This window comes from Urtica dioica, chromosome 12 (genome assembly GCF_054948205.1).
Source record: "Urtica dioica subsp. dioica isolate 48M chromosome 12, U.dioica_male_clone48M_v1_H2, whole genome shotgun sequence".
Lineage (NCBI taxonomy): Eukaryota > Viridiplantae > Streptophyta > Magnoliopsida > Rosales > Urticaceae > Urtica > Urtica dioica.
The window spans coordinates 10,997,451-11,021,000 of NC_142767.1; the positions used below are offsets into that span (position 1 = coordinate 10,997,451).

Genomic DNA, 23,550 nt, shown 5'->3' on the forward strand with positions numbered 1-23,550 from the left:
GTGATCGAGTTTTATAAATACGAAAGATAAGAAAAATGTTCCAGAAATATTTAGGTGATTCAGCATTTAAGACTTTTCTAGAAAGATTTAGACAAATGACACTTGTAATTTTTAATACAAAAAATTGGCCAGATAAGCCTTAAAAACAGTGGCAATTGTGTTTTAGCCAACGTTTGGTTAATTTTTTGTAAATGGCCATTGCGCCTACGTGGCAAGAAATTAACTGTTTTTTTGTTACTGAATTGCCCTTATTAATTGCGCATTCATTTTTAAATTGAGGCAGTTTTAATTTGAAATTTGAAATGTATTAAATGGTTTTTATTTTCGGAATAAACTTTTTTTGGAAAGCAGTTATTGCATTTTAGTTATGTTGGACGTGTGTTTTGGGCTGTATATATCGGCATTAATGGTAATGATTCACTGAAATTCTGGACGTGTAAATGGAAATTTTCACGTTAATTGATTTGTCAGCTTATTTACAATACAAATAACCTGTAAATAAATTTTATATTTATTGTCCATTAACATCAATTTACATTTACAGAATCAGTTTACAATTTACATCGCGAGGAAGAGCGGAGCGAGAGCAGCGATCTTGTGTGCCGATCTGGTGCGCTCGATCTGGTGCGCTCGATCTTGTGTGCCAATCTGGTGCGCTCGGCCTCGGAATGGTTCCGGCGCCGTTCCTCACGTTCGAGACCAAAGGCCACAGATCCGCCGTGATCCAGGACGTTCCGATCTCGAAGCCAATGTCTAGGGCTCAGATCCGAAAGCTCCAATCCAGGTCTAAAATTAAAAATCATCGGATAATAATCATAATTAAAATTAAGAAGAAGAAATTATAAAAAAAAAAAGAACACTACATTTTTTTGTTGTTGCTGCGGAATCATGGATTGTGGATCAGCAGCGAGCGGAGAGTGAGAGGAGGTCTTTGCGGTGCCAAGAGAGGACGAGCGAAGCCGGCTGCAGAGACGAGGCTGCGCCAGGGCGCGAGGGGGCGGCGGGAGGCGGCGCCGAGGACGAGGCAGCGCTCGATCTTCTGGGCGGCGTCGGGGCCGGCGTTGACGGCGTCCAGCGACTCCAGCAGCGTGGAGTAGGAAAGATTTGCAGAGACAGAAACGTTTGCAGAGGAAGATTGTGCGAATGTCATTAATGACCGAGTTTATTATGTTCCTCGATTAAAAAGGGACAGTTATTATCAATATCCCGAATTAATTGTTTTTTTTTTCATTTACGTTTTGGGCGGGAACAGGTAAGGGGTTATATGGTATTTTTAAGCGTGTAAATAAATTAGATTGGCCATTTACACAAAATTAACCAAATGGTGGCCAAATCCAAATTGGTTATAATTAATGTGGCCATTTAGCTATATAACCCTTTTTAATATTGGTGGTTAATTTTACTAATGGCATGAATGTTAATGTCTTTATCTTCAAAAAGCAAATTTGTAATTTCATCTTAGGATGAACAGTAAACTGTGTCTATATATATATATATATATATATATATATATATATATATATATATATATAGGCACGAAGCCAGCTTTAATTGAGGGGGGGCTTTAGCCCCCCCTCAAATTTTTTTTTTTTTTGCATTTTTTACCCACTTTTCATTTTTTTTTTACAATTTTTTACTCTTAAAATTTACAAATTAACCCCCCCTGAATTTTTTTTTACAAATTAGCCCCCCCTAAATGGAAATCCTGGCTTCGTCCCTATATATATATATATATATATATATATATATATATATATATATATAATAATGTGTGAGAGCATGGGTTTAATTCCTAAAAATAGTGAAATGTCTTTATTATTTTAAACTTAATAGATTTTTTTGGGTGTAATTTATGCTTAAATAATATTCAACTATGGGTGTGAATGTACGAGTAAAAAAAAATAGTTAAAAAGGGAAAGTGTGTGAAGAAAGGAAATATTAGAAAGAAATGACAAATTATAGGTTTGAGTCAAACCGTTGGACATAATATTCACAATTTAAAGCCGCTACATTCTATAGAATACCAATTCTCTCGGTCTTCAACTAATAAAGCTACCAAAACCAAAACTTTGACTCGCATCGTGCAAAACAAATATCCATTTTCTGCTCTCAACTCTATCCTCTGGACGTCTCATACATGAAACTAATAATAATTTTTTTATCATTATTATTTCATCTTAACTAAATCAAACTTATCTCTCCTCACTTACTACCAACTGAGCTAGATTCTGTCAATCAATAATCTTTTGGCACTTGGCGTTGGAGGGAAAATTGGAGGGCTCAATCAGGCTTCTCTTGTGTCCCAAGCAAGGTCGAAAAAAAGTCGGCAGCGGCCGAGCAGAGACGTCCACCGGAGGAATCTCTGCGGCGTCGACACGTGGCGGCGGGTGCTGCCACTCTGGCAGAGGTCCCGCCAGGAGAAGCGTCTGAAGGAGCGGGCCCGCCTCCATCACCGCCTCCAAAAGCCTTCCTTTCTCCGGCAACGGCTTTCCCTCCGACGTTTCTTGGCGGGCAAGCTTGCTCTCCGTTTGGCCTTGCATGTGCTGTTGCTGTTGGAGGCTGAGAATGTCGAGCATTATGGTTTGGCATTTCGACTCGGCTTCGTCTCTCTCTCTCATGGCTTGGCTCAGGAAGTCCTTGAGACTCAATAGCTCGTCTTCTTTCTTTGTGATCTCTTCTTTTGCTGAAGCCACTCTTGTCTCAAGCTCCACTGTTTTGTGTAGAAATGAATCCCATATCCCTTCCACTATTATTCCCTGCAGCCAGTTTAATGAGCCGATTAACTTAATTGCCCCCAAAATCAGCCCATAAACTTCAAGTAAGGAAAATAAAGTAAAAATAAATTATTTGAAGGGGTGTCTTGAATTGATTACCTCGCCCTCGTGGAAAAAATCCCAGTTAAGAGGAGTGCTTTGAACTTCCATGAGAGAGAGAGAGAGAGAGTTGTGGTGTATTGCTTTATTAGAGGAAAAGAAGAGTGAACGCGGCCAAAGTATTTATAGAGGGAGAGCGAAACAGGCAAGGTTGTTATCTTTACACAAAAAAGAAAAAGAAAGAAGATTATGTGTCCACATAATAAAACCAAAACCAAAACCGAAAGAGAAATGTGAAATGTGAAATGTGAAATGTGAAGTGGAAAAGGTGGGAGCCAAATATTCGTCTTCTACGGATCAACACTTTTTTTGCACTGTTCCTTTTGCGCGGCGTTTGCATTGGCACGTGCGAATCAGCTTCACGGTCTCCCTTTGTTCTCCGAACATAATAACCTTATCCAATGTGGATTATCTTTACTGCCTTAATACATTTTCGGATATTCTTTTTAAGTTTTAGTACCTTACGTAACTGACTAATTTTATTTTGAATTTCAAAGTTGATCTATGAAATATGAAATGACTCGTATTTGCTTTTTTATATGTTTGTAAAGTTGTCATTTAGTATGACTCAAAAAATTAAAATAAAATAAGTTGTCATTTACTATTTCTTTGATATGTAAAAGCGGTTTACCTTAACTATTTTACGTTTATAGTTAATGAATTAACTTATTTCAATAAACAAGTACAATAGTAATTTGTGGGGTTCTTTTCGGCACTGGAATCGAAGGTTTTTTTTTGCTTAACTATAAATTAGGTACGTTGTTGCAGAACATAAATTAGCTTTTGAGATATTTATAAATATTCAAACGCTACCGCTAGACGAAATGTTTATTTGTGAAAGGGCCAAGGTAAAATAGAAACAAACTTCTATAAAACTATCTAATTATCTAAATTGCATTTCTATATACAAGTCTACAATCTATTTAAGATTTTCTAGCTAGGCCACATCGTCTAATTCGGTTTAAAAGTTGGTTTTAGCTTTTTTTAAGCAAAAGTATGATATAGTTTTCTTTGCATTTTTGTCATTAGCAATACCAGACGCCTTATGAGTCAAAGAACTTAAAACATATATACATGTGCAACGAGATTTCAGGTTGCATTCATTATTATAAGCTTAAGGTATACATAATGTGTACAGTCCACTTACATGTGCGTATATCTCTCACGCGTTTATTCTTTAAGATAATATCTAGTTCGTATATTTTTTTTTTTTTTTTGGTGAAGCTGTGTAACCTGCATTAAGTAGTGAGATTCTCTTTTTATGTCTGTTTTTTAATCCCGTGACTGACTGATTAAATTTAACTTATTGCAAGTGATATAAAGCCAAAAAGAAAGGGACGTGGCTTACTTATAGGTAAACTATAGTTCAATTGTCTAACTTCATATTTATAATAACAAAAACCTAAAAATGTTCTTTTAACAAAAAAAAGGTATATACCGCGACTATTTATTATTTCTTAGATAAATTTTAACAAAAATATGGCAAAAATACTCAATGTTTAGGCAAAACACTACTTATATACTTATTCTCTTTTTTTCTTTGACAAAAATACTCAAAGTTTCAAATTTAATTACATGTAAATACTTTGCCGTTAAAATTTATGTTTGAACTTAACGGTCCGAGTAGTAACAGATCCACTATAACGTAACATGTGGTATTTTGCCAAAGAAAAAAAAACTTTGAGTATATAAGTAGTATTTTGACCAAACATTGAGTATTATTGTCACTATTTCCCCTAAATTTTATATAGAGCTCATAAGTAGTGAAATATTAAAGTTAGACTTTATGATTGCAAAATATCCAATATTGAACTTTTGATCAAAAATCGGACAAAAATGTCATTTCAGCCCATTTAACACTCTTTCTATCATTCTCTCTCTAATTTCCCTCATTTCCTCTATTCTCTCTATCTCTCTCTCTCTCTCTCTCTCTCTCTCTCTCTAGCTGTCAAAGATTCCTCAAATCATTTGACCATTGGTGGATTTTGCTGAATAATGGGTAAGTTCACTTATTTAATCATCTTAAATCGATTTAGTGATATATTTCTCTATAATCACTTGGGATGTTAGATCTGGTGTAGAAAAATCAGGAATTTGACGTAATTTACGATGGAATACGATAGATTATGATGAAATTTAACTATTTTTACGATGAAATTCTTGTTGAATTAAGATAATTTACGATAATTCACAATAATTTACGATAACTTTCGATGATTTAGGATAACTTTCGATGATTTAGGATAACATTTATACCTTTTGGGAATTTTGAGTGGTCGAGCTCAAATCCACGCGAAACTCGTTGGAACTCGTCTACCATCATCGGAAATCAAAGGATGAGCCTAGTATTTCGTCGTTGAGCCTCGTAACCCGTCGAAAAGTTGGACGAGAGAGAGGGAGGATGAGTAAATAAGAGAAAAAAAATGTGTTTATTTGATTTAAAGTGTATTTTTGTCTACGTTTTGGACAAAAGTACATTCTTATATATTTTGAAATTCGTGAGTCTAGCCTAGATATTTTGACCGATACGAGGTCCACACTTTATGAAATTTTTCACTTTTTACGGGTCTTATAGGCCAGAGTGGAAAAAAAATAGTGAGGTAATTTATTTAGTATTTTCGGGTAACACGTACAACCACATATTCCATATTGCGTTCTATGGAGCCTTTGCGCGATCGAGATCTATCTCATAAGAAAACAAAAGAAATCTCATATCTACGGTTCAAATCTAGAGAATGGAATTTAAAACTAGACAGCAGTACAAAAGCCATAAAAATATTCGTCGAACACGCAGTCGATCGATGTTGGTATGAGCGAAAAAGTCGGGAACGTAGTAGTTGGTACGACAACGACTCTGAGCTTCGAACAACGATCGCGAAGATTCGCTTCAAACTTGACAGAAATCGTTGAAGACATGAAAAAGAAAAAGAGAAACCTCTCCTCCTAGAGCGAGATTCCTTTGATAAATTAAGACCGCAAATTCTCATTTCTCACATGAGAGGCGGCTACGCGTTTTTTAAACTTCATTTTTAGCACGTTATTGCTTTATTTTCTTTAGATATATACCAGTAGGTCGTGTAATTGTTAAAGGAAGAAATATCATATATTTTATTGGTATTTATCTTTCGATGGCAATGTAAACACCTCTCTATTGTTACTTACAAAAACTGATCCTATTAAAACCATGAATAAAAATTGAAAAAAGAAATGGTTTATCAAGAGTAAAAAATTGTAGATCATGCCTTTTACTTATTGGAATTTGGTAACACATGGAGAAATCTAAATTTTGTTTATTTAGATTTTCCAACGTCGATGAGTGTTGCTCATTTAAATATTGTGGATGTTCCGGTTAGAGTAGCCTCAAATGCTTTGAGGTAAAGGGTCGAGGACTCGAGACACGACATAAGCAACAATCTCTAAAATAAAAGTAAAGACAAAATCGTGCAAGCAAAATGTTAGTTAAAGAAGAAGCTGACGGGCAATAAGATTAATTACTAGATATGTTAAGAGAGTGTCGCCACTAATTGAAAATGTCGCTCAAAGTTATGTTATTTGATGGTTACGAACTTATCGAGGGAACATATTTGGAAATTTTCACTTGGGGTAATCAGCAACCTTGAGAGAGTTTAATCAACCCCTAAACTAAACAAACACGGGCTTTAAAAGGAAAACTTGAATGAAGAAATAGATGACACTCTAATGTAAATTCGAATTCATCAACAATCTTCCCCATCTCACACCACCTTCAATATTTACTTTTTCAATCTTTACTATATTCGTCTGTGAAATTGTGTAATTTGTTGAAATGTGTCACTCAAAATGTTGGAAGAAGATGTGTGACAAGATATTTTGGACGTTGTTAATGAACAGTTTAAACAATGCATAAAATAAATAACACAATGAATCGTTAGGCCAGTTTTTTTGCAATATTACCTATGTCTAGAGGGATGTGGACAGGTAGAACAAAAAAGTAACTAAGCAATGGTAGAAAATAGTGCATGTGGGTCTTAACTGAATGTTGCGCACATTATCCTTCTCTTATAAATAGGCATAGCTTTCAGCTTTGGCTCCCACTAAATTTGAAATCCTCTTACATTTATTGAAACACTCACTCAAGTGTTTATCACTTTTATATAACGATCCGTAAACAAAACCAGCACTATTAGAAACTCAAGATGTGTCACTCCTAAATAAATGGAATATATACGAGAGAGATTAACGCGCAACAATACATCTCTTAGTTATCGACTCTCGCAAAACCGGCCCTCAAGCTCGAAAAACCTCACAATGTGTATAAAGACCTCTAAGGACTGAACTATTTCTGTTAATGCCTGAAAATGGATCAACACGAAAACCGGTCCGTGGTTCGGTCTAAGGCCGGACCCTATGTCCGCGCGATGGTCGAACAGGGAAGCTGTCTCAGCACTTGTCGCCTCCGCCGTGCCGGAAATGGGTTTCCGACGACTCTTCATCTGAAAGAGATAGAAACGTGAGCTAAAGAACCCCGGAGGGGTTTCCTTCGGCGGGCACTCCGACGCTCAATACTAGTCTAGGTGTCGTGCTTCAAGTTCTAGAGAGAGAAGCTCTGATGAGAGAGAAGCAGAGGTTTTGTAAGTGTGAGCAAACTTCCTTCCTGATGCGAAAATTGGAGGTATTTATAGAGATGTAATGATGGGTTAGGGTAAAACCGTCATTTAATCGGGCTCCCCCTTCAGACATGGGGTAGAGGTCGACCATGGACGCTATGAGTGCGGGGGTCGACCCTGACCTCCGAGGCTGGACGGAGGTAGGGGTCGACCTTGATCTCCGAGGCTAGCGAGGGTAGAGGTCGCCCCTGGTCACCATGAAGGTGTAGGTCAACCTTGATCTCCGAGGCTGGCGAGGGTAGAGGTCGACCCTGGCCGCTATAAGTATGGAGGTCGACCCTGACCTCCGAACCTGACGAGGGAGGAGGTCGACGATGGCCGCTATGAGCGTGGGGGTCGACCCAGACCTCAGAGGCTGGACGGAGGTAGAGGTCGACCTTGATCTCTGAGGCTGACGAGGGTAGAGGCCGACCCTAGCCGCTATGAGTGTGGAAGTCGACCTTGATCTCCAAGGCTGACGAGGGTAGAGGTCGACCCTCGTCGCCGGGGTGAAGGTCGACCCTCGTCGTCGGGATGGAAGTCGACTCTCGTCGCCGAGGTGGAAGTCGACCCTCGTCGTCGAGACTGGGCAAGGGTGGAGGCCGACCCTCGTCGCCGGGGTAGAGGCCGACCCTCGTCGCCGGGGTAGAGGTCGACCCTCGTCGTCGGCATGGAAGTCGACCCTCGTCGCCGAGGCTGGACGAGGGTGGAGGCCGACCCTCGTCGCCGGGGTGGAGGTTGATCCTCGTCGTCAGGGTGGAAGTCGACCCTCAACTCCGAGGCTGGGCTAGGGTGGAGTCTAACCCTCGTCATCGGGGTGGAGGTCAACCCTCGTCGTCGGGGTGGAAGTCGACCCTCATCGCCGAGGCTAGGCGAGGGTGGAGGCCGACCCTCGTCGCCAGGGTGGAGGCCGACCCTCGTCGTCGGGGTGGAAGTCGACCTTCGTCGCCGGGGTGGAGGTCGACTCTCGTCGTCAGGGTGGAAGTCGACCCTCTTTGCCGAGACTGGGCGAGAGTAGAGTCTAACCCTCGTCGCCGGGGTGGAGGTCGACCATCATCGTCGGGGTGGAAGTCAGCCCTTGACGCTAAGGGTGGATGTCATGGAGACATGAGTGGACCCTTGACGCCAGGAGGGGAGGGTTGTCCCTTTGGGGGCGAGCTTGGCTTTTCTTAATTCATGGCTCTACTCCTTGGACCGGGCTCGTCATGCTTCATCGTTTGGGTTGGGCTTTGATGTTTTTTTTATATGGGAAAAATCCCACGTAACAATTTCTATGAGTTGGATATCTTCGCTTCGATTTCTTAGACGATCTTGGTGAAAGATATGTGGTGTAAAAATAATTGAAAGAAAATCTTTTAGAAAAACAAAAACTTGCACAAAATCTAAAACTAATCGAATCTAGAGAATTTCATGACATACGAACATGTCAACCAAGATGTTACAATATTCATGACATCTTAGACAATTTTGCTAGACAATAATATAACTCAATCAACCCAAGAATAATATATATAAGACAATCTCGCTTAATGTCAATCGTGTTTGACTTAGATCCTTGACATTTGTACCATTTTAGTTTCTCTCGTTTTCCTCTGTTTTCTCCGACCTTCCAACGGATTTTTTTTTCGACGATCTGCATCTTGGACGAGTTGTGTTGTCGTGCTTCTTCATTTGTGGGTTTTTATTTCAGTTTTGCGTGGTAAACTTACTGGGCACAGGGTGAACTCTGTTTCCCCTTCCGCGGAGAAAGCCCCGGTTCTACCGATTCGGCCATCCTTGGTTCTAAACTCGTCTCTGCATGGTTGTTAACCCCGGTTCTCCCCAAGGCAGTTCTTTGACGCTCATGTTTTTTGGCCATTTCGGCCCTCGACAACATCCATATCTTCATATTTGCACCTCCCCTCTGATCTTGGTCGCTATTTTTTTCCTGATGAGGCCTCTACAAGTGTGGCGTTAAAGTATTATGATTGTTTTTTAGAGTGGTATATGGGTATGCGTTAGAATTTGGTATGTGTTTGAAGAAGACTCAAAGTGTTTTGAACTTATCTTCGTTATTTTATCTCATTTGTGTTTCTTATGCTTAGATTTTATTTGTTACGATTTGCCTGCGTTTGATTATGACATTGTCATACAGCTAAGTCTTTTCTCAAAATTTTGCGTTTTCTATCGAGGTTTTCTTAAAACTTCATGCATACAAGGATTGTTGAGAAGATTTTGGGTTGTTCGCCGGCTTCTTGCTCCCGAACACATGCTGCGAATCATTGCTTAAATTGCGTATGTCGGACTTGAGGTGGTAGTCCTCATTCGGGAGGTTGGATGCTATTTTTTGGCTAGTTGTTTCTTGGGTGATTGTTCGAGTTGTCATTCTTGGGTTTGGTTATGTAGAAGTTTTTCTCCGATTTTGAGATAAGGATGTGATTCGGCTAATCTTGAGGAGGTTCAATTTGTGTTTAGGTCTCGACGGTTCTTAGGCGACACTTTTATTATCTGGTCAATCGGCTAAATTTCGTGAAATTTTAGTCTTATGTAATTTGTTCATTAATAGCTTAGTTTGAATGAAATTTCTCTCATTATAAAAACGAGGATTTCAAGATAGATTCAAGTATCTCACAGAAGGGGAGCAAAAATTCTTCCTTATTTTAGTTTTATATTTAAGTTAACTAAATTGTTTTACTTTTTTTTTTTCCCGGTGCAAGTTTTTGACCGCCTCCAGTCCTCTATTGACTATTTTTTATACTCTCTTATCTTGTAAAGTGTCTTCTTTTATTCTTTTGTCTCAAGTTTTTACCATGCTATATTATTGCGACTCCATGCACGTCCACTATTCCATCTTTTTCAATCATTTGTCAGAGAAAGTGGCGCTTGGAACATGTTATCTTTCTACTTCAAACAAATCAGGATTATACACAAAGGTGGTATAATGGTACGGTTTTCTTTTGGGCACAAATATTTCACGATTTGCATCATTTTTTAGATTTGGAGAATTTCTTAAGTAATTTAACGCTAGCTGGTTTTACTGAAATATTTTCACCGAAAATAAGGTTATAAATGCATGCAGTAGTTCAAACTACAAAACACAGAGTAAAATAAAGCTCCTTTAAATACTGGAACACATTTGATAATATTATACACTAATTTTAGCTCTATTCGCGATATGAAAATTAATGTCAACGTAACAGTACATAGGTGATATTCTTTACTTTATTCTTTTTCTTTTCAAATAATACAATACTTAAGTTATTAATTCTCCTCTCATAATTGAATGCTGGAAAATAAAAAATAAATTTTTGTTGTGCGTGTGGGTCCTCAATCTTCTGGATAGTCTTGAAGATGAAATCGCCTACTAAAAAGCTTAGTCGTTCTTTTGTCTTCCAGGAAGATTTAACCTATCATAGCATTTTGCTCTTTAAACTCAGCTTAGTTCTTCAATTTTAAAATTATAATTTTACGGATTTCAACTCTGATGTACCAATTGTCTATGTAGGTCACGATAAAAAAAAATGCTGATAAGCCACTGCATGAACCTTGTCTCGTTCTTGCGTCAATAACTTGTCCCAATACATGGTCTCGATCAAGAGTGACGTGTTCAACAACTTGTTTTTGTCGCTGGCTAAGTATCATGTGATTGAATTTTGAGTCTTGACTCGTACTACATCAGTCCGAAGATACGTTTAGGCATGTGCGATAAACTAACACTAATTGTCTCGCATCATTCAACTTATTCTGTTATTCTTAAAAAATGTAACAACAGTTAATCATCATACTATTTCCTCTTTTTTCTAATTTCAATTCATAAATTAGTTTTCTAAAAAACGAAACCTCGTTGAATAACTTGCCAACTTATTATAAACCTCGGTATCAAAGAAGTAGAGACAGAAAAAGTGAATTAGGATTAGATTTTCAATCTGGCTATGTATTATATTATTAGTCATTAACTTTATAACAAGTTGAATTGGAGTTTCAAATATTCGTTTTTCTTTGTTTCAGACATTCGTGAAGTCACGCGGTTTTGAGGTTCGATCATTTTCGGCCCCTTGTGTTGCGTGCATGTGAGAGAGTGAGCGAGTTCGGTGCTGGGCCCAATTTAATCAATAAATTGTCAAGCGGTTGGGCAGTTTAGTTAGAAAAAAAAAACCATAATATAATATTTAGGGACTTTTAACAAAAAGTCTACAGGATGAGCCAAGGCGTATATGATTATATTCATTTCAAGATTCTTTTCCATCTGCAAAAATGAACTCAATTTGACGGTGACTTGATTTGCTTCTTTTTTCTTGGTGACTAACCACCAAATGTTATACATTCGTTAACGTCTGAAGAAGACGAAAGTGGGAATTCTACGAGATATAGGGAAAATATTAAAACACGAATACCAAACTTTTTGACACCCAAAAGACCAAGAAAGACTACACGATGGAACTGAAAATCATTACTATCTCTAGTGCTGAAAGAAATGTAACTCACTCCGGTCTTCGCATTTTCAGCTTGAGAGAAGTTTCCTGGTAGGAATGAACCTTCTCAGCAGCTCGGCGGAGTGGCCTTCCAACCGAGGATCGCCGAGATTCTCCAGTTTTAACCCCACTGGAACGATTCCCTCCACCTTCTTCATCGACTGATAATCCGAGTGTTGTTTGACCACTTGCGTTGATTATGTTACCGTGTATACAAGAGTCATCATATATTCCATCCTCAATCACAAACGAGTCTTCCGTTGCTTCAAGTTGGACGGTCTTGACAAACCTAGCAGATTCCCTTCTTGCACGTCTGCTCAGAAACACACGAGTGGATTTGTAAGATCACCATTTTTATGATAAGGATATTGTAAGTACACTATTTCGTATGTAAATCGATGAGTTTGGAACCTCTTTTTGGTAGCATCAACTACGTTTACAACACCCAGACAAGCATTCTCGGAGGCAGGAATTTCTTCGTTGTCGTTTTTGCCTGATGATTCCGCTGATATTTGACCGCTTGTGCCAACTGGATCATCATGGAGAGAAGGAACAGGATATTGGGCATTTTTTACTTCGAAAGACTCTTCGGTTGCCTCGAGTTGCAATGTCTTGACAAACCTAGCTGATTCCCTTCTTGAACGTCTGGTCAGAAAACCCAAAAAGTGGATTGGTAAGACTACCATTTTAATCAAAAGGATTTTTGTAACGACGCGATTTTGTATGTAAATCTAAATCCAAATTATGTTTGGAACCTCTTCTTGGTAGCATCAACTACGTTTGCAACAGGCAGACAAGCATTCTCAGAAGCTTCGTTTTCATTTTTGGCTGATGACTCCGCTAATATATGACCGCTTGTACCAACTGGAACATCATGGAGAGAAGAATGGGCATTGTTATCATCGAAAGACTCTTCGGTTGCTTCTGCGTCCTCGGTCTTCAACCGAGCAGATTGCCTTGTCAAACAACGCCTGTGAGTGAATTTCATTTATGAACTTCCTTCTAAATATTATACAGTGGGCAATTTTACAAGCAAGTCAATTTACTGAAACCTTTTCTTGTTGGCTTCCTCATTAGGATGGGCAGGTTTGACGGACGGACAGCCCAAAGCTTCACAGAAAAGCAATCAAACAGTTAATATCCAGAACTAAGTCCATCTGTTGTTGTAAAGATAATGTTATGGTGGAATGGTTAATCACATTGTTTCCTTGTTCTCTGGTTGCCATTCTTAGGTTCATTCTCTATGTCTTCTTGACAAGATTTCCGTAATTCATCACGGAGACTTGACTCAACCTGAACTAGACAATGTTATGGTTAATATAGAAAGGAAGGCAGTGATTAAATAACAATTCTCAAACATTAAATTTGAATATTAGTTCATGTCACTTGATACCTCCGTACTAGGCTTCTGACTTTCCGCCGCTACTCTTTTTTTCCTTTCCTAGAGAAAACATGATATATTAGGTTAGGGAGACATTCGATTTAGGGAAGATAGAAATTTAAACATAATGCGATGCACACTAACCCCCGCTACCACTTTTCTTGCTTTTAGTAGTCCATTTTGGCAAGCAAGATCATGCTGAAGTACTTTTAACTGAAAACAAGAAACCAAACCTCTAAATTTGTCCAGATACAATATATAAAAATCAGAATTAACTCATTCCAAAAATCTTACCCTGTCTTTACCCGTATTAAGCTCCTGTAATATCAACACGAATCACCGAGTAAATAAATATACAGATAAATTCCAATCAGCAACAAAAAGTTCTCAATCAAGTTCAATAATATAATTTGGTACCGCCAGCATTTGGCTGTTTGCTTGGGCAAGTTGCGAGTTCTGTAGCTGCACTTTCTGAAGGTTGATTCTTAATTTCCGAAGCTCAACGACGCTCAATTCGATAAGCTCACTATTCACCCAACATTAAAGAAAACCAAACATACAAAAAGAAAGTAGACACCGGGGCAACTATTGTTCATAAAGGATACTTTCTGTCTTCGAGAAGCTTCATCAACTCTTTATTCTCCTGAAAAACCAGGAACCCAAGTTAAACCAATACCTAGGATAGGAAAGAACACTTGTGCTTTAAAATATACCTTTTGTAGCTTGTCGATGTACTCTTTAGGGGTAATCGTAGTAGTCAATTTCTTCTTTAAGTCCAGGTTCATTGGTTTCGGTCGTCCTTGCAGATTGCTGATATCTGAAAGTCTTTTCCTTTCAAATCCTCCCAATTTCTCCATTCCTGACCAAGGTTTTAAAAAACGTTAAAAACGTATGTACTGAGGCGCGGAAACAGTAAAATGCCCAGAAAACGCCTCAGTAACGTACGTTTTAGGTCTGGAAAATGAGGCGCCTTGTTGGGATTTTTTTACGTGAATGACCTTGCTTGAACACCACTTTGCAGATTTGGACTTGTTTCATTTACTTTTATTCAGTTTCAAGTTTCAACTAAGAAAAACGCAAAAATACTAAAACATCCTTCTTTTCTTTTCTTTTCTTTTCTTTTCTTTTCTTTTTTTCCCTAAACTTCTAAGTCAAAACCCAGGACAAAATCCCCCAAAATCCAAATACATGAACAATAACCATCATCCAAGCCCTAAAATCAGGGAACCTGGAATGCTCTACGTGGTATTCTTTGTTAGACTTTGCCAAAAACGGAATTTGAATTTTAGACGATCTCAAATTACATAAACTAAAAACAACAAAAATTGCTCTAGTAAAAAACACATCAATTATATGTTTTCGCAATGAAATAGAGAATTCAAGCAATGCTAATCAACGCGTCAACAAAATAAAATAAAAATAAAAATAAAACTGAAACAAAGAGTTTGAACATCACCTGGTGGTCGTGACGATGAGACGGTGCGATACGGTGGGAGAAGGCGAGACGGCGAGCAATTGGGAGCGACGAGTTTTCTAATCGTACAGGTATCACTTACTAGCTCTGTTCTTTAACGAGTCTCTGAAGGTTTTATATTTAAAAGAATTATGTTTTTTTTCAATTTATATTTAATTATATTCAGAGTTAGTAGAAATAGAGACATCTTATATCAAGTGTTGTATCTTTTAATTTATTCAAGTTTTTATTAGCAGTTCCATTAATAATAATGTTGATTTCATTTTTCTTGATCGACGAGCTGATGCATATATTAAAAGAAATTTTATTTTTTTAGTATGAATATTTATAAATAATAGTAAATTATGTGTATGTGATACTGATTTCATAATGAAGTTTTTTTTCTTCTCTATTAAACGAAGTGATCATATACATCAAAGATGCTTACAACAATTTGAGTTTGTTAATATCATATAACATAAAATATAACTTACATATTACCTCTAACAATATGCATTTGACAATATATGTTACTTCTCTTTAATCATTTTAAACTTCTTTACATGTATAGAGAATAATTGAAATCAACATGAGAATGAATTTTTTTATCGTGTTACTTTAAAAATGCTTATATTGTTTTTAATGTATCATGTTGAGGCTTACGCCTCGTGCTAAGCCTCAACGCCTCGGGTACGAAGAGCTCAGACTTCAATACTTAATTACGTACATTAAAATTTTGGGTCAAACTAACCAGATTACTTAGGGCATTAAATAGAAATAAAACTTTTCATACATTCAAATATGCAAAGGATGTGTCTTGCTGGACCAAGGCATTTTGAGGCATGCTATTGAAAACGTGTTACGTCAAAAAAAATTCAAGGCGAATGAGACGTAGGTTTTATTGTTTCCCTATTCAGTTAGATTAATAGGCTTTTTTAATGTTAAAATTATATTGAAATTGGCCCATCAGCTCAATTAATATATTTTTTTTATAAAAATTATATATATGTTGTTTTTAACGTATCGCATTGCCTCGTACGTACTAAGGCGCAACACCTCAGGTACGGAGAGCTAACACCTCAATACTTAATTACGTACATTAAAACTTTGTTCCTGACATCTATGATTCAAAAATTTATAGTCAATGTCCTATGAAAAAACCTATTAATTCAATTCGTTGCCCGAAATCACTTATTAGGAAAGATTATATTGGTAATGTTAACGGTTGTGACAACGAATTGCACCAAAATTTCAAAGAGCAAATGAAAGAATTCGTAGCAAAACTTCCTAAATCGATCATTGAAATTAGTGGTTTTCTCGACGAAACTTGACGCTACATGTAATGCAACTCTCGAAACTTCAAGTTCTCGAAATGCGTGTACGACCTAAATAAACTCAAATCAGTACCATTAAGATCGTATCTCAAGGGTTTTTGATACACAGAAATGAAAAGTAAGAGTTAAAAAATAAATAAAAGCCATTGCAAGAGAAATTACCACCCAAAACGTATTCGATGGGTTGTCCATAGTGAAAATTTCAGAGCTCAAAGCCCTAATCTCTCTCTGTCGGCCTTTAAAGATGTCGTACGTACTATTGAGTGGAATTTGAGAGGTGGGAGTAAGATAGAACGCAGTTGGGAAGTAGGTAACTGGGAGGGAAAATTAGAAAAAAATGAAGGGTGAAATTCTCCAATTGAAAAGATGGATTCAAGATAACTGATCTTTCTATTTGTACCTTTTACAAATATACACTCAGTGGAAACTTTTGCTCAGCCAACAAAGAACATTTTCTCTCTCTAAAAAACTAGGGTTTTTTCTCTCTAACTTCTTCTTCTCCTTGTAGCAGCCGCCGCCGCCACCCCCCAGGATGCTGCTCGCCGGCGTGCTCTCAGCCCCGGCGTCGGTCTTGGGGGGAGCCCTGCCCTTAGGGCGTTCGACACCAACTCCGGTCCGTCTCCTTCCCCCCTCCGACCCCCGTTCTCGTTTTGGGTGTTACCCCGCGACCTGCTCCTCCGGCTGTCCTCGTGTGGTCTTGCTCGGGTGCTCCTCCCGGTCTTGGTTTTTGCAGGTCTCGAGAGTGATTGAGGAGTCTTTCCGGGAGATCTCCGGTGCCCCGAACCCCCTCCACCGGTGGTCCTCGCGATTCCTCTCTGATCTCGGTGGCTTGGGTGTTGACAAGCTACCAAGATGCAGCGGAGGCTTCAGCTCCTTCACGCCCCACTCGCCCTCGTCGGAAGCCACCCTTGCCGGCGAGGGTTCTCCAAGCCGGAGATCTTCTGCGGTCGACGTCCCCGGCACCGGTTCAGCCCCGACAGTGTGGACTAGCGTTTTTCGGAGGTGCACAGCGAACCCCACCCTCTCGTGTGTAGATCCGAAGCTCCGACGTGGTCCCGTCGACTCCGATCCTTATGGTCCCTCTCGGATGGATTGGCTGGAGGTGCTCCGTGCCACGGGTTCGAGCCATCAAAGCTTGATGCCGAGTGACAGTTGTGGCTCGTCGACGTTCGCGACGCGGCCGTGCTCGCTACAGATCTTGGGTGCGGGTGTTCGCCTTTTTTTAGTTTGTTTCAGTTTTAGTTTTTTAGTTTGTTTTTTTTATGTCGGCATGGACCTATCCTTTTTTTGCTATGCTTTGTTTTGTGTTGGACTCGGATTAACCGTAGTTCCCTTTCCCGTAGTGGATTTCCTGTTAGGTTTTTATCTATGCAGATTGAAGAGCCACCCTATTCGTGGTTATCGGACCAATTTGGTTGGATTTTTCCATCGCCATTCTTTGGGTTTTTTAACGAGCCTCTTGTGTGCTCTATTGGTGCTTGTAATTCTTCCCGTTGTCGGAAGTTTGCACATATCGTACTTTTACCGGAAGTTAGTGTTAGATTCACCTCGACTTAGATCTTGGTAATCCATGTACTAAGGTGTATTCTCCTATATTGATGGGTTTTTTTTACCCAATTTTAATGGAAAATCCGTACTATTAAAAAAAAAGATGGATTCAAGATTCTCCAACGACTCTCGCTGGACCCAATCCCTGAGCCTTTTTTTGAATTTTGATATATATTCAAAATTATAATCTAGAAGCAAGGGAATTCTATATTTTAATATAATAATATTCATTTGATGTAAAAATATATCAAACTTTTAAACATTATTATAATATAATAAATTCATATTAAATCAATAAATTTTATATATTTTAGATTAGACATATACTTAATAGATAATAGAATTAAAATAATTAAACTAAAGCATTTTTTAAATATATTGTGTAAAACATAGTGTAGTGCTGTTGGAACAAATTTAAAATTTTATGTAAAAATTATATTATATTTACAGAAAATTAGGAAAATAGCCAACTTAAACGTTTGACATTTCTATATAGCCAACGTTTGATAAATCTTAGATAAATAGCCATAAACAATTACGTGATCTAATATATAGAGGTGCCTATTTATCTAAGATTTACGTGTGTAAATACATGAAAATGACTATTTACCTAAGATTTACCAAACGTTGACTATTTAGCAATATCAAACGTTTAAGTTGATTATTTTCCTAATAGACCTTTATATTTAATAATATAATGTAAAAATTACACTATTTGTGTAATTAGATACGCTTAACTTTGGAAGAAGAGTTTCAACATAGATAGTTACAATAGTTTCAACTATTAGTGTCAACAAAAGTGATGATTAGTAAAAATATAACAAAAAAAAAGTGATGATTAGTAAAAATGTAACAAACAAAAGTGATGATTAGTAAAAATATAACACTAGCAAATGTCATTTGACAATAAATTTACATTAAATGTCACTACTCCACCAAAGTTAAGCATTTTAACTAGCAGTTTCAAAAAAAAAAAAAAAACTAGCAGTTTTGTGTCATTCTAAGCAATGCACTCCAAAACAAAATAAATAAATAAAAAAGTTGGTTATCCAAACTAATTTTTTAAATTGATATTTAATATATTTTAGAATAAATCTCATTTTTACTCCTTGGACTCGTACCTCAGTTACATTTCGCCCTCTGGACTCGAAATGTTGCAAAACTCAACTCAGAACTCAAACACGTGTTATAATGCCCCACTTCCGTCAGTATTTGGACGTTAAGTTTCACGTTTTGATGACGTCGCAAGATTTTAAAGGGTATAAGAGTATTTTATATTATTCTAAATACTTTTAATATTTAAATATTATTATCAGATATATTAATTGTTATTAAATAATTAAATATTTCTATTATTCTCTCTCTCCTCACTTTCCCCGAAGCTCCCCACGGCCCATGCAGCTCTTCGGCCTCACTCCGATCTCCTTCACACGACCAGACCATCTCGGACCCGGTCGCGACTTCGCGTCCCTTCGGCCGGCTCGCCGGCGCGCCGCTGGATTCCTCGAGCTCGACCCTTCCTCTCTTCGGGGTTCCTCGCGCTCGGCTTTCTTCTTGCGGTCCGCGCGACTGTAGGGTCTCGGAGCTCGCCTCTTTGCGCGACCCAGGTGCGGACGGGGCTTCACCACTCGGTCGACCTTCTTCTTGCTTGGGTCTGTGTTGCATGGAGGGGCGGCGCTCGGAGACGTCTTTGTCTCTTGGACCGCGCGACGAGGATCGGCGAGATCTGACTTTGGACGTCTCTCTCCGGGTCTGTGAAGCTTCTCGGGTTCGCGAAGTTCTCTCCGGCGACCTTACTCTCTCTTATCTTTTGATCCTCCCAAATCATTCAACAATAACCATTATATTTAAACTATTATTATTATTAGAAGGCTTTTGTAATGTCTTTTTGATTCGTCGTCTGTGGTTTTTGGGGTTAATCCACAGAAGAGATACACATAAATAATTATTAAATAGAAAAATATTGTTTTTTTAGAGGATTGGGGGGTTACAATAGTAGAGAAACACAAAATAATAATTACAAATCAAAACTCGCTCTCTTGAAGAAGCGCAGTTTATCGCATACTCAGACCAGTCAGAGCGACGTTTCTCGGGCCAGAATTTTGGAGCTACACATTCTCATATCTGTTCATCGGAATTTTCTTTTTGTTTCTGTTTTTTTTTTTCATTTTTGTTTGGAGAGAGAGAGAGAGAGAGAGAGAGAGAGAGTGAGAGAGAGAGATGGTCGAGTCTTCGAAAGGTCATCTCGAGGAATTCGAGGACGATGAAGAAGTTGGGACTCACAGAGGTTTGTTTGGCTATCTCGGAGAACTCGATTTTGTTGTTGTGATGATCATGAGTTTAGTTATTCTAGTGCTTTTTGGTTGGGAAAAAAGTGATTTTGGATTTCGGACATTTGAAATTGCAGGGAAGAGTAGAGAAAAGAACAGGCCAAAGCATTCCGAGACCGAACAACGTAGAAGGAGCAACAAGATCAACGAGAGGTAAAGCTTTATTTATCTAAAAATTTCTCTTTTCTTGTTTTTATTAAATTTAAAATTGAGAATAATAAAAATATTTAATTATTTAATAACAATTAATATATCTGGTAACAATATTTAAATATTAAAAGTATTTAGAATAATATAAAATACTCTTATACCCTTTAAAATCTTGTCACGTCATCAAAACGTGAAACTTAACGTCCAAATACTGACAGAAGTGGGGTCTTGTAACACATGTTTGAGTTTTGAATTGAGTTTTGCAACATTTTCGAGTCCATGAGCGAAATGTAACTGCGGTACGAGTACAGGGGGTAAAAATGAGATTTATTCTATATTTTATAACTAAAAAAAAAAAAGACAACTTAAAATAGAAAATAAAATAAATTGATATATTGAGCATTGAAGAGCTTTCTAACTGGCCTTCATTACTAGCAAATTAAACTTGATGGACTCTGAAATTAGCTTATATATATTCTTAGATCTACCCTATTAGTGTAAGCTGTGAGGCCTGGAATAAAGTCCACAGCATTCGTCAAGCAGGTTGGTAATAGTAATATCGACTAGATCTAATATTCACCAAGAGATATTTTCAATTGTCACCAGTAACCATGAATTAAATACTGAAACGCTTTTTTCTTTTATTAAAATTTGCTGTAACATATACATATATTATAGGTCCCCACTTAAAATCAAGCGATCCTGTAGTAATAAGGCCTCTATGAACTAATGAGAATAAAAAGGCATCAGCTTATAATTTATGAACAGTCCACGATGAATAAAATCAAAAAAAGAAAAAGAAAATTGGTGACAAAGATCCATCTTAACGTGGATGAGTTTGCAGATGGGTTGTATAGTAGCAAAAATGAACATGGATTGATTCCAGAATTTCATAACATCATAAAAAGAAACTCTGTCGTCTGATTATCGATTGATTCCCGAGCTTTTGATAATCAATATCAAAAGGTCCGAATCGTATGAAGGTACATACTGTGATGGGTTATCTTATATATTCCCTGTAAAGCAAAAATGGACTATCTAGCACAGCTTTTAACACTAACGAGAGCGAGAGCGAGAGAGAGAGAGTACTCTTTTAACTAACTGATCAACTACCATCTTAAAATACATTCAAATTCAAATAAAACGGGGTTTCATGAAAAGCTATCATTGACACGTTGATGGGACAAATTTGAACTCTAAATTCATTTGTCTTTAGCGTTAAAATGAGAGAAAAAAAAATAAATTTAGGTAAAGTTGAAACTACTAACTCACAGGATTAACCTATATTGTAATAAAGATCAAGTATTATTAAACTAATTATAAGTAAAAGAACAAGATGTGATAGCATATCTAGTAAAAACAAAAAGAGTAACTTATATTTTGATGCAAAGGATAAATAACCTAAGAACTGTACTAAAAAAAACAAAGAAGGATATCTAGTTGAGGTCGGTTCATCTCATAAAAACTTAAGATAAGGTCCGGCTCCGGCCATAAAATATGGAACTACCGACTTATTTCAATAAATAAGAAAAGTATTACTTATTGTCTCCTCTTTGGTGTCTAGTTGATATGGGACTTTGCTGTTTGCTTTACTTCTTTCACATAACTGGACTTTTATACTAATATATAAATATGTAGATAAGAGAATAAAAATAAATAAATTAAAATAACTACACCATACGGACGGCGCGACGACTTGCGTGGGTGTGTTTGGTGGACTTGGGTCTAATTAAACCCCAATTTTTCAACATATAAGCACAACAATATCCACATATCTAATCCGTGTGAGACTCTTATACGCGGACACTCATTCTACAACACACTTAAACAATTTCTTCACAAGTTTTGATGTTTTTCAACACATTTTGAGCATCAATATATCATTCATCTTAGCTTCGATTTAGGCAAATAAATAATCGATCTTATACTTCTCGCAACGAGGAATAAGAATCGGTCATAAAATTTCAATTTCGATGAGTGGATCTCACTCGAATATTTACCACAAATCAGCCAATGCCGTGATATTAAATCCTCTTTAATATCATGAATTACACATATAATAATGTTAAATACTCTGATAACAGACTTTATTTTAACAAAGCTTACCTTAAGACAAAGGTTAAATTTTACATCAAGCTTTTATCAAGGGGGTTTTTTCTTTTTTATGTCTTATAGCATATTTTTGTGTATTATGTTTTAGGCGATCTAGCATATGTGTTGACTGAGTATATAGGCCCAAGACTATGAGCAGGATTTAACCGAAGCCTAATGAGAAATTTATGAAAAAGCTGCAGGGATTTGGCAAGGGAAAAGCAAGTGCAGTAAAACATACGAAGACAAAAACTCCTGGAAATGAAAATTTACATGATAATTATAGAAACTAAATACCATATAAGGACAAAGTGAGAAGAAGATAAATACAAGCATCTACCACCGCCTTTGTTAAATTACACATATTACTTGCATGCATAAGAAACAAAATCTTTGGTACGTTCGATTAGTTAAAACCTTAAAAGCACACCATTTTTGTTTTTAACTCACACTCTCAGGCTCTAGTAGCTTAAGATATAGATAGAATAAAAAGGAGGAGATACAAATAAATAAATACATACAAACTATCTTTCGGTTGCTAATTTCTTTCCTTCTGTCCTTGTTGGGAGTTCTTTGTTGCCTGGGTAAGAAATTCAGTTTCGAATCTCAATCTATTAGGCGATGTTCTTGTTATGTGTTGATATGAGCAGGATTTTTTTTTTTTTTTTTTTTTTTGTAAATAATTATATAATATTCTTGCTTGGTATATATGCTCTATAAGTTTATAGATTCTTGGCTCTTGTTGGACTGCACTTTCTTTTTCTTTTTTTTTTTCTTTTTTTTTTGTCGTTAGATGAAGTGATTTTCTTTTATAGGTGGTTTGTTATTTCGTTGCCTTTTTTTACTCACAAACCTTTGTTCCATAGTTTCTTATCATTTCAGTAATAATTAAGTTCTATAAACGCTGCTCAAGGATGCGATACTTTCTTGGTGTTACAATTTAAACATATTGTCGCGTGTACTTGAGTAAACGATAAATAAATAAGCTTATACTATTAAAATATAAATATACAATACAACACTAAAATGACTGGTACGCTAATATAAAGTGGGAAATTCAAATTTTCAAATAGAAAATGTAATTATTATATACATATTTAACAAATATATTTTCCATAAAAAAACATATATATTTCATATTATGAACAAAATTAGAGGATATATCAATTATACTGGTAGATAATCATTTATTAATATTATAATTACATATATGATGTTTTTATATCTATCAATATAGTTAATACTATACTTGGCTAGATTCTTAATTTATACGATTGTTAATTTAACCGGTTAATTTTGGGTTAACCTAGGTTA

The 23,550-nt window shown here is 37.0% G+C and overlaps 2 protein-coding genes across 2 annotated transcripts; both read right to left on the reverse strand.

The window, feature by feature from the left end:
* Nucleotides 1-1,919: 1,919 nt before the first annotated feature.
* Nucleotides 1,920-3,035, reverse strand: LOC149379091 (uncharacterized). The gene is made up of 2 exons (XM_089602418.1): nt 2,874-3,035; nt 1,920-2,756 (listed from the first exon to the last, which is right to left on the reverse strand). Exons 1-2 carry the CDS (start codon nt 2,922-2,924, stop codon nt 2,232-2,234), a joined length of 576 nt encoding a protein of 191 aa, XP_089458544.1. The 5' UTR covers nt 2,925-3,035; the 3' UTR covers nt 1,920-2,231.
* Nucleotides 3,036-11,715: 8,680 nt separating this feature from the next.
* On the reverse strand, nt 11,716-14,898 carry LOC149379092 (Shugoshin C terminus). Its single transcript, XM_089604356.1, has 12 exons — nt 14,787-14,898; nt 14,044-14,189; nt 13,936-13,973; nt 13,748-13,856; nt 13,625-13,648; nt 13,475-13,543; nt 13,343-13,390; nt 13,149-13,242; nt 13,002-13,059; nt 12,705-12,920; nt 12,361-12,594; nt 11,716-12,262 (listed from the first exon to the last, which is right to left on the reverse strand). Exons 2-12 carry the CDS (start codon nt 14,185-14,187, stop codon nt 11,959-11,961), a joined length of 1,338 nt encoding a protein of 445 aa, XP_089460482.1. The 5' UTR covers nt 14,188-14,189; nt 14,787-14,898; the 3' UTR covers nt 11,716-11,958.
* Nucleotides 14,899-23,550: the final 8,652 nt, after the last annotated feature.

Excerpts from the sequence above, each read along its gene's own strand:
- LOC149379092 (XM_089604356.1), bottom strand. The coding sequence starts at position 14,187 with ATGGAGAAATTGGGAGGATTTGAAAGGAAAAGACTTTCAGATATCAGC. Across the intron at positions 13,060-13,148 it reads CCAGAGAACAAGGAAACAAT|CTTTGGGCTGTCCGTCCGTC; the intron begins GTGATTAACCAT and ends TTTTCTGTGAAG. Across the intron at positions 12,263-12,360 it reads GTTGATGCTACCAAAAAGAG|ACGTGCAAGAAGGGAATCTG; the intron begins GTTCCAAACTCA and ends GTTTCTGAGCAG.
- LOC149379091 (XM_089602418.1), bottom strand. The coding sequence starts at position 2,924 with ATGGAAGTTCAAAGCACTCCTCTTAACTGGGATTTTTTCCACGAGGGC. Across the intron at positions 2,757-2,873 it reads ATTTTTTCCACGAGGGCGAG|GGAATAATAGTGGAAGGGAT; the intron begins GTAATCAATTCA and ends AACTGGCTGCAG.